The sequence below is a fragment of the Gracilinanus agilis genome, chromosome 1 (assembly GCF_016433145.1).
Source record: "Gracilinanus agilis isolate LMUSP501 chromosome 1, AgileGrace, whole genome shotgun sequence".
In the NCBI taxonomy this organism is placed as follows: Eukaryota; Metazoa; Chordata; class Mammalia; order Didelphimorphia; family Didelphidae; genus Gracilinanus; species Gracilinanus agilis.
Genome location: NC_058130.1, coordinates 586781497 through 586795635, shown reverse-complemented (window position 1 = coordinate 586795635; position 14139 = coordinate 586781497). Strand labels below are relative to the sequence as shown.

The 14139-nt window shown below is 33.2% G+C and overlaps 1 protein-coding gene across 1 annotated transcript in view; it reads right to left on the bottom strand.

Annotated features, from left to right (window-relative positions):
- ATP9B (ATPase phospholipid transporting 9B (putative)) overlaps positions 1–14139 on the bottom strand; it is a 506373-nt gene that overhangs the window by 118930 nt on the left and 373304 nt on the right. The window contains exon 14 of the mRNA XM_044683481.1: positions 1735–1847. Within this exon, the coding sequence (XP_044539416.1) occupies positions 1735–1847 (113 nt within the window). The remainder of the gene's footprint in view (positions 1–1734; positions 1848–14139) is intronic.

The following is a 14139-nucleotide window of genomic DNA, read 5'->3' as shown; positions in this document are numbered from 1 at the left end:
ATTTTATTAATCTTTTACTTGGGGAAAGGCCTTTTAAGGTTAGGGTGTGAAATAGCAACTTTACTTGATTTCACCACTTTCAGTCAACTTTGGAGTAACTTCACAACAAGCTTCCTTAGAAATCAAGCCTCTTGTTTTTTGACTGAGTGTACTGATCCACTGAACCGTGAACATTATGCCCATCAAATTACAGTGTTGTCTAATAAAGGGTTTAACTTTTCTGCTCATCTGGCACTGCTTTTCAGTGAAAGCTTTAAACCTCTGCATTTGCATTCTGCTAACACCGATGCCATTACAGCCGCAAATAAATTAAGCCGATTTACTCCTTCTGAATTATGTTATGTTTATTGATGCTTGTATAATTTAATTTCACACAAATTCCATTAAAGATTATGCCCTCTATCACTAAATGCTTCCAGTGGGGAAATATAATCAGGTTATAATAGATTTGTGTGTTACATTACAGTGGACCTAGTAGACTATTGTTATCTTAATAATAAAACAGAACACAAACAACGGATAAAATCAATGTCACATAAGAACTACTGTCTAACTAGCTAACCAAACTGACAGTTTCTATTAAAAAGAATTAAATAAAAATATCTTAGATAGAAACAACTAATGAATATTTGCTTTTCAAAGATATAGTGACCCTTAATTTTTTTAAGATTTCCTATTAATGAGAAACTTCCTTGAAATCCTATTTAAAAAACATAACTTTAGACAAACTAGAAAAAACTGAAAAAGATGAAAAATTTCAAGAAAATAAAATAAACATACAAATAAATATAAAAAAGATAGATGATTGGATTAAAGAAAATCATTCCCCAAACCCCTTTTACATGTAATAAAAAGGTCGACCACACATTCATATCATTTTATCATTACTAAGTGGTATAAATTGGTATCTGATTAAATCTAGTCTAATTAAATTCAAATGATGCAGATATTCAAGTTAGTATATATAGGCAATACCTCTCTTTGGAAAAAAAATTCCAAAATTCAAAGGAAAAAGTTGAACAAGAACCAGATTAATTGTTCATAAAAGTTCCTTTAACCAAACAAGTAGCCATACAATTGTTTTTGCTCCAACTTTTAATTATGCTCTTCAAAATCTGTTACAGTGGGAATATGTTAATTTGTAAGAAGAATTCAATTTCCAAATCTGTTTTAACTGTTTTCAACTTGAAGGCTAACATAATCAGTACCAAAGATAGGTCCCCAAGATTAAAGAGTTTTTTTGTTTTTTTTTATCAACCCACTATGTTAGGTGGTAACTATAAAATAATAATATTCTGTCACCTTCCACTATTGGAAATTTATCTATCAGGATTATACATGCTAAGGGTAAAGCACAAAAATTTCTGGGTAAGCTCTGTCCTCCAAAGTAAGCATTAGGGAGGGGGTCATTTGCATGGCTGATTACAAATTAATTAAAGCAAAAACAACCACAATAAAAAGCAGAAGACTTTTCATGTTGATTTAAATTGAATACAGAGTTTAAGGGTAAGAATCTAAAGTTAATCCTTAAATGGACATTGTTGGAGTTGGCAAGCCTTAAAAACTTATCTACCTATAAATATTTCTTTATTTTTATAAATAATTTGCATAAATGTAAAATAATTAAAATTGCAACCTAATGTATGATCATTAACAAAGAAACTTGCTACTTTATACATTTTTCATGGAAGATTATATCTAGAGTAAAAATATAGGTAACAAAAGAAAAATTACCTGTGAATAAGAATTTATTATATGATTTTGAATTTCATCCATTGTGTCAGTTCCATAAGATACAGTGCCTAAATGGAGACGCTTAAATATCATCTCATTCTGAGTAAGTGTTCCTAGGATAAAAGTACAAATACAAGAAAGAGTAATTCATTTAAATACGTTCTAAAGAGAAAGAAACACTTCATTTTTATTACTTTCCTGTAGTAGGTAGTATACTTTACATACTTGAATATGGCTCAAAAAGACTTCATCATTTTCACCTTTCTTTAATTACTATCATGGCTATAATTTTTTCCCTTATTAGCAAGCCCAAGAAAAGTATTCCAATGATGCCAAAGCTAGTCCTTAACTGATCAAGTTAACTGAATAAAAAGAATTTGTAGCCTCCATATTTAAAAAGGTTACATGCTAAATTGTATGTATTTACAAATTATATATATTTTGGAAGAAATACAATTCTACTACTCTGGTGCTTCTAAAACCTTCAGTGATTTTCTATTAGTAAGATTATACTGCTTGGTTAAGTATGTCAAAACCTCAATATTATTGAGATGATTTTTATTTCTAGCCTTCTCCCTTATGCTTCTGCTACCACATATTCCATGATTCATCCAAATGAGATTATTCTTCATACCCTGAATGAGCCTCTTTGCCTTTCCTGATGAACTCCTTTGACCTCTTTGTCTACCATCTATTTTTTAAACATTCAATTTGAAAATTTTGAGTTCCAAATCTTTACTCCCTTTAAGCCCTCCTCAAACCATTGAGAAGGGAACCAATATGATATTCATTATAATGTAAAGTCATTCAAAATATATTTCAATATTAGTGATATTGCAAAAAAACAAGAAAAACAAAAAATATATACTTTATTGCTCAGAGTTCATCAATTCTCTCTGGAAGTGATTGGCATTTTCCATCATGAGTCCTTTGGAATTGTCATGGATCAACTTCCAGTTCTGGAGCCAAGATGGTGGAACAGAAGCAGGAAGTACAAAACCACCATGAGAATCCCCTATAACCAACCTTAAAATAACATCATAAAATAAATGTGGGAGTGAAAGAACCAACAAGGAAACAGAGTAAAGCAACTTTCAAGAAGAGAAAAACCCTAAAAGGTAGGCAGAGAACATCTGGGGCACTGGAGTGAAAGAGGAACACAGCCAGCAGGGGGCTATAAGAAGGAGTGAGAAGCAAGCTAAGAATAGTGCCCCCCTCCACCCCCCAAATCTGTTGTGCCAGTTTTGGAACCTGAGCCCAAGGAAACATCCAGACCCTGAGACCCTGCCAAGGCAGATAGAGATCCAAGCCAACACCCACCCCTTGAAGTCTCAAGCAAGTAGGGTTCTGAATTCTAGTCCAGTGCAGTCTGTGCTGAAGCAGCTTGATCTGTGTGGGCCCAGAGGGGAGCCAGGAGTCCCACCAGGGCCTGGAGCAAGGATATAGATAACAGTTTGGGGTAGTTGATGGACCCAAAGCTGAGCCCCCTGAGACTCTAGTCAAAGGTTCTTGACCTGATCAAGCCAACAGCAAGACCAAAGGCTTCACTCAAGCTTGAGGCTAGAGTTTGAGAAGTTCCAGACCAGATCAAGCTCTGAGTGAGATCAAAAGCTTAGCCCATGCCTGAGGCAAGTCTTTAAGTTATCAGCATCTCAAGGGTTAATTCAACAAGCAGTGGGAGGTGGCTCTCAGAGCTTTCAGCCCTCAGGCCATCATACCATCTTGGAAGAACTGAAACTGAAAGAAACCCAGAAATAAAGCTAAGGGTAGCATCAAGGAAGGACTGAAGTTTAAGAGGGTATCCTAACCTCCCAGAGAACAGAGCCTACCAATAAAAATTTTGGAAAAAATGAGCGGACAATAAAAAAAAGCATCTAATTATCGAGTATTTTAAAGAACAAATGGGGACAGTAAAAGCAAAGCTAACACACACAAAGTTCAAAAGAAAAATATGAATTGGAGACAGATTCTGGAAGAGTTCAAAGAGTATTTAAAAAAAAACAATTAAGAGAGGCAAAGAAAAATGGGGAAGAGAAATGAAAGCAATGCAAGAAAAAATAGTCCAAGTGAAAAAGGAGGCTCAAAAGCTGACATAGGAAAATCATTCTGTAAAAATTAGAATTGGGCAACTAGAAGGTAATGATTTCATGAGACATCAAGACGCAATAAAACAAATCAAATGGATGAAAAAACAGAAGAAAACATGAAATATCTTATTGAAAAAACAGCTAACCTAGAAAAATAGATCCAGGAAAGACAATTTAAGAATTTTTGGACTATCTGAAAGCTATAAGGAAAAAAAAAGAAAAGCTTGGACTTTTCATATTATAAGAAATTACCAAAGAAAATTGCCCAGATATTCTTGAACAAGAAAATATAATAGAAATTGAAAGAATCCATAGATCACCTCTAGAAAGAATTCCTCAAATGACAACCTCCAGGAATACAATAGCTAAATTCAAGAGTACCCAAGCCAAGGAGAAAATATTACAAGCAACCAGAAAGAATTCAAATACCATGGAGACCATGGAGCTACAATCAGGATCACACAGGACTTAGCAGCCTCCACATTAAAGGATTGGAAGGCATGAAATATGATATTTAGGAAGGTGAAAGATCTACGTTTACAACCCAGAGTCAGCTATCCAGCAAAAATGAGTATATTCTTTCAGGGGGAAAATGGTCATTCAATAAGATAGAAGATTTCCAAGCATTCTTGAGGAAAAAACCAAACCTAAACAAAAAATATGAAGTTCGATCAGAAGACCCAAGAGAAGCCTAAAAAGGTAAATAAGAAAGAGAAAATTTAAGGGACTCAATAAGGTCAAACTGCATGTATTTTTCCATGGAAAGAGGATATCTGTAATTCTTAAACATTATTCTTTGTAGTAGAGCAGAGAGAAGAACTATCCTTAGGCAGAGAGTGGGGAAATAAGCTGATTATGATGATATGATATGCAAAAAATATCAAGGGGGTAAAAAAGAGGATTGCACTGAGAGAAAAGGAAGGGAGAGATGGAATGAAGTAAATTATATATAACATACATACATACATTATATATATATACACATATATATGTAAATAAACACACACACACAGACCCACAACATAAAGAAGCATGAAAAGTTATTACAGTACAGGGGAGGATTCAGAGAGGGAATAACAACCATACTCAATGGGGTATATCTTACCCTATAGAGTAGAAGGGGAATAAAATAATGGAAAAGGGGGAGTAATTGGAGTGAGGAGAATGTGTGTGGGGGTAATGAAAAGCAAAACAATGCTAAGGAGGAACAGAATAAAAGGAAAAAAGGCAGGATGAAAAGGGGAAAATAAGATATAGGGCAATAAACAGTTGGTAATCAGAACTGTGAATATGAATGAGATGAACTCACCCATAAAACAGAAGTAGATAGAAGAGCTGATTAAAAACCAGAATCCAAATATATGTTGTTAACAAGAAACACATTTGAGGCAGGGTGACAAACACACAGAATAAAGGTAAAAGGTCAGAGCAGAATTTATTATGCATCACTGAAAGTAAAAAAAGCAGTAGCAGCAATCCTGATATCAGACGAAGCTAAAGCAAAAATAGATCTGATTATAAGAGAAAAGGAGGGAAGTTACATCTTGCTAAATGGAATTGTCATGGATAATTTTATTGATCATAGTGGTTGTCTTTCACAGTTGTTTCTAAAGATGATAACCCTTAGAAAATTGCTGTTAATGTGTACAATGTTCTCCTGGTTCTTACTTTACTTTGCATCAGTTCATTTTATGTCTTCCCAGGTTTTTCTGAACCTGATCTCCCTTGTCATTTCTTATAGGACACCAGTATCCTATAACAATCATATTACAACTACTTTTTTTAGCGATTCTCCAAGTGATAGGTCTACTACCTATGCCAAAAATTTCCAGCCAGCCAACCTTGACCCCATATAACACTTCATTTTTCAACTCTCTTTAATGCATTTGTGATATATTATTTTGTATTATAGGTATATGTGTATCATGTCTCCCTACCAGTTTGTGTTTAATAAGGAAAAGAATGCTTAAATTATTTCTTCCTAATATATATACATATAGATAGATAGATAGATAGATAGCACAATGTCTTCTAGAATTGGGAAGCACTAGAAAACTCTAAGTATTAAATAATATTTATATAAGCACTCACATCACATTTTTTATTTATTTATTACCCACAGACTTACATTTATTTATTTAATATATTTATGTATTATAAGCATATTAATATATTAAATACAGAATATATTTAAATTATAATTTATATTATGTATATAAGCATATATACATATATTTATATATAAGTATATAAATAATACTTATAATAAAAAATTAAATAAAAATAAAATACCTTTATTTTTTAGCATTTAATTTATTTAAAATTAAATAAAAACAAACCCTATAAGAAATGTGTAAAAGATAATTTAATTAAGCAACTTTTGGTTATATTCATTGTTTAATGACTTTTTGTAGGTTTATATCCTCTGCATGTAGTCACATTAAATGTTCAGTATTTTGGTGACAAGCTCTAATTACAGATTTAATAAGTAATAATCCTAGTTACTGTGTAAAGGGAACCTCTTCCTCCTAGTATCGTGAACTTTCTGCTTGTCCAAGCCAGCCCATTAGTGACCTGGAACTAGGGGTTCCAGGTCAGAGAGACTTTTGACTGGTTCCTGAGATGTGGTAGACCAGCTCAGAGGGAAAGGATGTGTTGTGGAGAAGGAGGACTATAAAAAAGAGACTGTAGAGGAGGCTGGGCTCTTCTCTGGAGTTCCTTAGAGCTGGGGGTCTTTCTGTGATCAGGTGTTGGTGGCTAGGGGGATGACTTTCGTGGGCGGGTAAGATTAGGGTGGCAGGCTAGGAAACATTTTTTTTCTATTTCCTTCCCTCTTTATTTCTTTCTTAGACTATATTTATATTAAAATTAAATTGTTAAAAGCTACTATCATCCTCAAGACTAAAAGGTTAATTATTTTTTAAATGGTGACCACAATAATTTTTTGAGCTAATATTATATTTCTAAACCAATTTCTAAATATTACATTTAGCATATTACATTTGGTATAATATTAATTTTTCAATATTACATTACTGACTGAATAGCTGTATATGAGAATCAAAAGTCAATAATCAAAGTGCGAGTAAAATAAAAAATTCCCTGTACTACTTTGTCAAAGGGAGTTTGTGCATGCCTTCAGAGTCCTGGAATATATTCAGGAATTTCTGAGTCTGTGCAGTCATATAATTACATTTGGCTTTGAAGCTACAGAATAACCTTGGCCATCTTCATTTTCACCATATATTGAACCAATGGCTATGTAATCTGCCCTATAATAAAGAGATATGACAAAAGCTGACCTTGAAAGAGGATATTCAGCTGCCGTGCCAGCTTCAATGGAAATTACAACTGCCTGGTCTTCAGAGTTGCCCTATTTTTCAAGGGGAAAAGAGATATAGTTGACCTACATCATATACCCTTTACTGAAGGTCATTTGTGTTATCTGATTCTATTGCATAAAGTATAATAGCAGTCAACTCAGCATCTCAGAGTAGGCTGGATGTGTTTAGAGACCCAACTGAGAGTTATAGCTTTCACAATGAAGTCAGTTTTGCTCAGAAGTTGTTTCTTTTATATATTTTTCTTTTATATATGCAGAGTTAAGCGAAAACAAATTGGCTGTGTCCAAACAATACAAGTCGTAGGACACCCTTTGACCACTGTCTCTTTGTAAAGAAAATTCTCATACTTAGTGACTGGTAAGTTAGGGGTACTTAAGTTTTTGATTAATTAACTTAAAAGTTGCTGATTAATAGACAGTTTGATTCACTCTTCGCAGTAATACATTACGAGTTCTCTGAAATAATCGTTAGTCATTTCTTTGATCAGAGTTCTTAATTATTTCAAAGTTATCTGTCTTTCCATATTGTTACAGTATAAATTATTTTCCTGGACTGCCCACTTCATTCTGCATCACTGCATAAAAGTCTTCCTGGGTTTCTCTGAAATGACTCTTTTCATCATTTCTTATAGTACAAAAATATTCCATTATATTCACATACCAAAATATGCTCAGTCACTTTCTGATGGGGACATCAGTATTTATTAAGTGCCTACTATGTGCCAGGAATTGTGAAAGTGCTGTACAAATAATATCTCATTTTTTATTGTCATTCTCATTTTTGATTTAAGGAAAAAGCAGAGAGATATTAAGTGATTTGCTTGGGGTCACAAAGTACTTTTCTCAGGCTCAGTATTTGAACTTAGGTTTCCCTATCCATCGCTCCAACTAGCTGCCTCTATTGGCAAGTCTTAAATGAATAATTAAATATTACATCCTTTCAATCAATCAACAAGTATAAAGTGCCAGACACAATGCTAAATGCTGGGGATACAAATAAAAAAAAGAAACAGTCTCTGCTCTTACAATCCAAGAGGGAAAGATAACAAAGAGAAGCTAAAAAGTAGTGGGAAGAATGGAATGGGGGAGAAAATTTGAGGGTACCTAGTCTGGAGGGGGAGGTTAAGCTCCCACTCTGTACCAGGTCTAAATACAAAGGACACAATTCAAACTCACAAGAAATTTGCGTGTGTGTGTGTGTGTGTGTGTGTGTGTGTGTGTGTGTGTGTATAAAGTAGTTATGTCTATAAAGTAGTTATGTCCAAGGGAAGACACTAAAAGTTGAGGGAATTGGAAAGTGTTAAAGTAGAAGCTTGAGTTGCTTCTCAAAGTATGAATGAAGCTCCAGGAGGAGGAAGTGGGGAAGGGTACATCCCAGATATGGAAGAACACTAGCAGGATGACTCAGAGATTACAGATGGAGTGCCATGAGTGAAAATAGAGAGAAAGACAGTTAGGGTAGACAGAGTGCTGGAAAGAAAGTAATGTCTACTGAAATTAGAGAGTTTGCAGTTAGACTGTGAGGGTTTTAAATGCTAAACAGAGCTCATAATGTCAGTGGTGTTGAATGTATAGGCAATTCACATGATCAGATCCATATTTAAGAAAATAACTTTCACATCAGAGGAGTAGAGAAAAGATTTGTAGGAACATCAATTAGGAGGCTTTTGTAATAATCGAGATGAAAGATGATGAGAGCCTGAAGTAATTTGGTAGCCCAGCAGAGAGAAGAGTTCTGATGCATAAAATGTTGTGGCAGAAATAACAAGTTTTATAGCTGACTGAATTTATGGCGTGGGGGATCATGAGGAGTATAGGATGATGCTGCAATTACAAACATGGAAGACTAGAAGGATGTGGTGCTATCAACAGAAATAGGAAAGCACAGAACAATGATACTGAATCTGATTTTGGACATGTGGAGTTCAAGATGTTCCTGCCACACGCAGCTGAGATGTCCAAAAGGCAATCCTGCATGGAGAACAAAGCAAGAACTATTCTGTTAGGTTAATTTTCTAAAAAGCAAACCTTCCTAATTTGTATCTTCTACAAAAGTGGTTATTTATTAGGAAAGCTAATCAACTAGTGAAGTTACATCTCAACCCAATGTTAACTAGAGGGCAAGCAAAGCTAATTTTCTATTAGTTTGGAAAGAAAGATAATCAGAGAGCATCTCTTGTAATTAAATTTTATAAGATTTCATGGTAGTTTTTCTGTCAAAGAGATAACATAAACTGTCTAATATACCCATTTAATATCAAAGAATAGCATAGAGAGGTAATGGTGTGAAACATTTTTAAACCCTTAAGTTTTTCCCAAAAAGTGGCACATAATAAAAATAAATCTAAGATGTTATTGGATGGACTAGATATACAGGTAGGAGGAAAAGAGGGCAGATGCTTATTAATTTAAAAAGTATTAATTAAAAATGTTTAGAGGAAGAGTTAAAGAATATTTATGGATGAGTATTCCAAGGGATATGTCAACATGAGTATTCATTTTCACGAAATATGACACCTATAATTAACTCATTTTTTCACCCTAATTAAATGTCATAGAAATAAACTGAAAAGTTTTACCCAGGATTAAATATAAAAATATAGTTAGCTTTAGTGTAACTAAAACATGACTGCTGATTCTTAGGATTTTTCTGCATTTCAGGAATAAAAAGGAACAACTTTCATAGGTACTATTTGATTTGTTTAAATAGAGAATATGATGACATTTTCACTTTGCTCACAATTCCACAATTATACTAAAAATACTTATAATAAACTTTAAATAAACCTAAAAGTTAAAATATCTACATTATGATTGCATGTTAGTGATATTTGTAGTTAATTTAACTTCATGGTTGGAAAAACAAGACCTATCTGACTTTAGGTGGAAGATATTTTTGAATTTTTTTTTAACCAAACAGTACAGTTTTCATTAAAATACTTTCAAAAACAACGACAAGATCTAACATTCCCTCCCAAATTATGCAATGTGTTCCTATTCTTGTGTTTTTCATTCTATTTCAAATTCTGTTTCAAAAGAATAGTCAAATTCTCAATGAAAAGTAATGAATGTAAATCATTCACTGAATTTCTAAAATAGCTCTTGTGGAGTATTAGATTGTCAACTGTCTGCATTCTCCACTCCTCTCCCCCTCAGTAGCCACAGCTATTAAAGATCAGAAAAGAAAGTTTTCACTAAGGTCATTGGCACTGTCAAATGGCACAACTTTAGAAACAGATAAAGTTTTAACATTGGAAATAAGGTTAAAAAAGATACATCAACATATGTTTTCCTATTGTCTCCTAAGGACCATATTTGCTGCAGAAACATCCTCTGTCATATCTTCCTCAATAGAATGTGAATTCAACAAACGCAGGGTCTGTTGCTGCTTTATTATTAGTTTTTCTACTGTTTAACACAGTACTTTGCATATAGTAAGCCCTTAATAAATGCTTTCTCATTTATTCATTTCTAAATCACAAGAAATATTAAAAAGTCAGAACTGTCAATCAAAATGTCTTGTGTCTCCAGTGATTAGTCATTTAACTTTTGCAACTTAGTTCCCTTACTTATAGGTTTATGTATCAGAAATCATATTAACTCTAACAGACTGGTATCTGGGTTTAAAGATTTTTGAAGTTTGTTAAATCTTAACTTGATGCCTTAGTGTTATATAGCTAGTTACATTCTTTTGGATTCCATTCATATTTTATGTTAAAAGACTTAGAATGTAAACTTATACCACATTATTTCTATTTATGGTCTCTAGTGATCTCTGAAAGAGATGTAGAATGTCATGTAGGATGACAACGGTGCTTTAGGAATCCAAAAGGGAAAATTTGTACATACTTTTAAAAAATAGAAGGTAATATTCAAATAGAAAGCAAATGAAGTTGACTTTGATTCCTGGCAAATTCTACATTTTATTATTAGAGAGACGGATGCTGAACAAAAGAAAAAGTTGTTCAAAATATTCATTGACAGAGACTGGCTCTAAAAATTATAAGATGGAATAGAATAAGAATTAATGATAAGTCTGACATTTGGCTTCAAAAACTCTACAAATTTACAGTGAAGAAGCTATGACAATTCAGCAGTTTGTCTGAAACAAGTCTGGAAGATGTGTGGGCTGAAAACTGAATGAATCAATAACAGCTGAAGTCAGCTGATATGATGGTCTAAGTTTGCAATAAGAGTCCTAAAGTTTGGGACCATGGAGGTAATGATCTTTAGTCATCTGAAGGAAGGAGGGGATGTATTACTTTAATTTTTATGGTGCCAAAAAAGATAACTACTAAAATGAGAATGTTTTATGGATAAAAAAATTTTTATTTTTATGAATAAAAAATTTTCATTTTGACAAAATATAAAAATTTATAAACCTTAAAAAAATCCACGAATCTCCTGGTTTTCCTTTAACATCTTAATTCTTTATAACTAGCTCATCATTTCATTCTCAATATCATATCTAGTAGTTGGAGGACTTAATTCATTTTGGAATTAAAACATTCAGGTGAAACACTGGAATTATTGGAAGACAGCAAGTAAAAAAATCATATCCTAATGCAATGATATTTAGAGACTAGAAATTGTTTAGTTAACATGAAGCTCCCTGGGAGACATGGATGATCTTTTGCTTCTTTTTGTATCTCTGGTGCTTAGCATAGAGTCTGTCACATAGTAGGCGCTTAATAAATGTTTAATGACTAAGAGGTGCATTCCAGGCTGGAATAAATGCCTGGAGCTGAGAAATAGAAAGTCATGCAAGGAACAGCAAGGAGGCCAGTGTCACTACACTAGATTGAAGAGAGTGTGTGGCGAGTTGGTGAAGGGAGTAGGGAGTAAAAATACTGTAAAGGTAGAAAGGGGCCAGGTTATGAAAATTCAAATGCAGAATTTTATACTTGAGCCTGGAGGTAATAGGGAGCCAATGTAGGGACATTACATGGTCTGCACTCACTTATGGAAAATCACTTTGGAGGATGAATTGGAATAGGGAGAAAATCGAAGAAGACAGACAACAGTATACAAGCACAAGGTGGTGAGGGCCTGTCCCAGAGTGGAGTGGGGGGTAGAATAGAGAAAAGAAGGGGGTATATTTGAGAGATGTTGCAAAGGTAAAATTGACAGGCCCTGACTACAGATATTAAATACAGGGAGGGGGAGGTTAGTATCTTTTTTTTGTTAGATTTGGAAAGTGAAATTTGATCATTGTCAGGCTCATATTAGATATGGATACATAAGCTTTTCCTTTAGTAGTATAATCCAGAGAATATGACTCAATTCAATTTAAAATATGGAATACTGTGGACTCCAATTTCCTTTATAGTAGCTATGATTATGGAAAAAATCTCTTCAATTCTGATGACTGAGTTGTGCAAATGAACTTAAAAAGAATGGGCCATTAATAACATGGTGACAAATGTTCCTTAGAACTTCAATTTTTGTTTTAAAACAAAAGAAAATTAGACAAGAAAAAAACAGTGATAGTCCTCGAAATATTTAAATTTATTAATAAACCATGTTACGAATGCTTTTCCAAACAATGATCACATCCTTCAACCACACAGCAATGGAATCTATCATTATGATTTTGCTATTTGATGAATGTAACTTTAGATGGATTCTTTAAGAAACATGAGCGGTGACTACAAATTGATAATGTTTTTCACAGTACGGTTAATTTTGGAAACTTTTAAAATAAAATATCACATAGAATTCATTTTTCATTATGTGAAATCTATGAATATTGATAACTAAATTCCTTAAAATTCAAAAAGTGGTTGAATTACATGGAAGTGTGACAGAATTGTATGAGGTATGAAAGATTATTTTTATAGCTGGTTAGAAGAATTTTCTCTGGTTATTACAACACTACTCTTGCTCTCTTAAAAAGTAGATTGTGTCCAATATATTCCCAATTTTCAAAACTTGCAAATAAAAGGAAGGAACTAAAATCCAAGATATCCAGATGGTATGGAGGCCACCAGATGACAGACTATCAAAGTAGATTTTCAACTCTGTTTTGGTATGTACTTACTACAGAAGGGAAATACCATTTGTCAAAAAGTTTGTGTGGGATTTCTGAAGAAAAATTTAGTAGGCTCTTTAATGAAGGAAAGAGTTTTCTGACTACAATTGTATCATTAAACACAGAGCAAAGCAGGCAAAGAGGAAATTAATTTCTCAAGAAAAAGTCCTGCAGGCATCATTCCCTGGGTAGCAACAGATGTGATTCACAACAGAGCACTGGATAATTTTTTTGAGAAGCAGATGCAGAGCTTTCTGATCAAATATTACTAGATTGTAATTTGGCCTAATACCAAAATTCTAACAGGCCACAATAAAACAGCAAGCAAGTACTTGCAATATATAAGCATTAATAACTTTGCCGCACATTATGAGGATGTGCATATACCTTTTCCATAGTATCTCCACTTTATTGGAAAGATAATATATCTTAAGAAAATGTCAAGATGTTAATTTAAATAATATATTTTGTCAATGGATGCATTAAGTAACAAATTTAGAAATGAAAAAGTCAAAATTATGTTTCCTAAATGACCACACTGATTTATGATCTCACAATATGATTGTACATTATGAATTAATATTTTCAAAACATTTCACATTTGTAGGAAGCTACATATTTTTAAACAAATATTTGTCTCAGTGTATTAGCTTCAAAATAGGCTTCCCCCAAGATTATGAATCTCAGTACTGTATGCATCTGTTCAACCATTATATGTGTTAAGTATTTCAATTGGTCCAAACATCCCTAAAATGTTAATTACAGCACTCAAATGCAAGTATACGCATTAGTAAATAATTGTGCTAGGAAGACTGTTCATGTTATAATTGAATACCCTGGTTATTGTCATGAGCAGGCAGAGAGCTTGCAGAGTTACAGCCTGAATTCAAGAACACTAAATAGAAATTTTTAAATCTTATTTTTTGTGATTATAAGCTTTTATA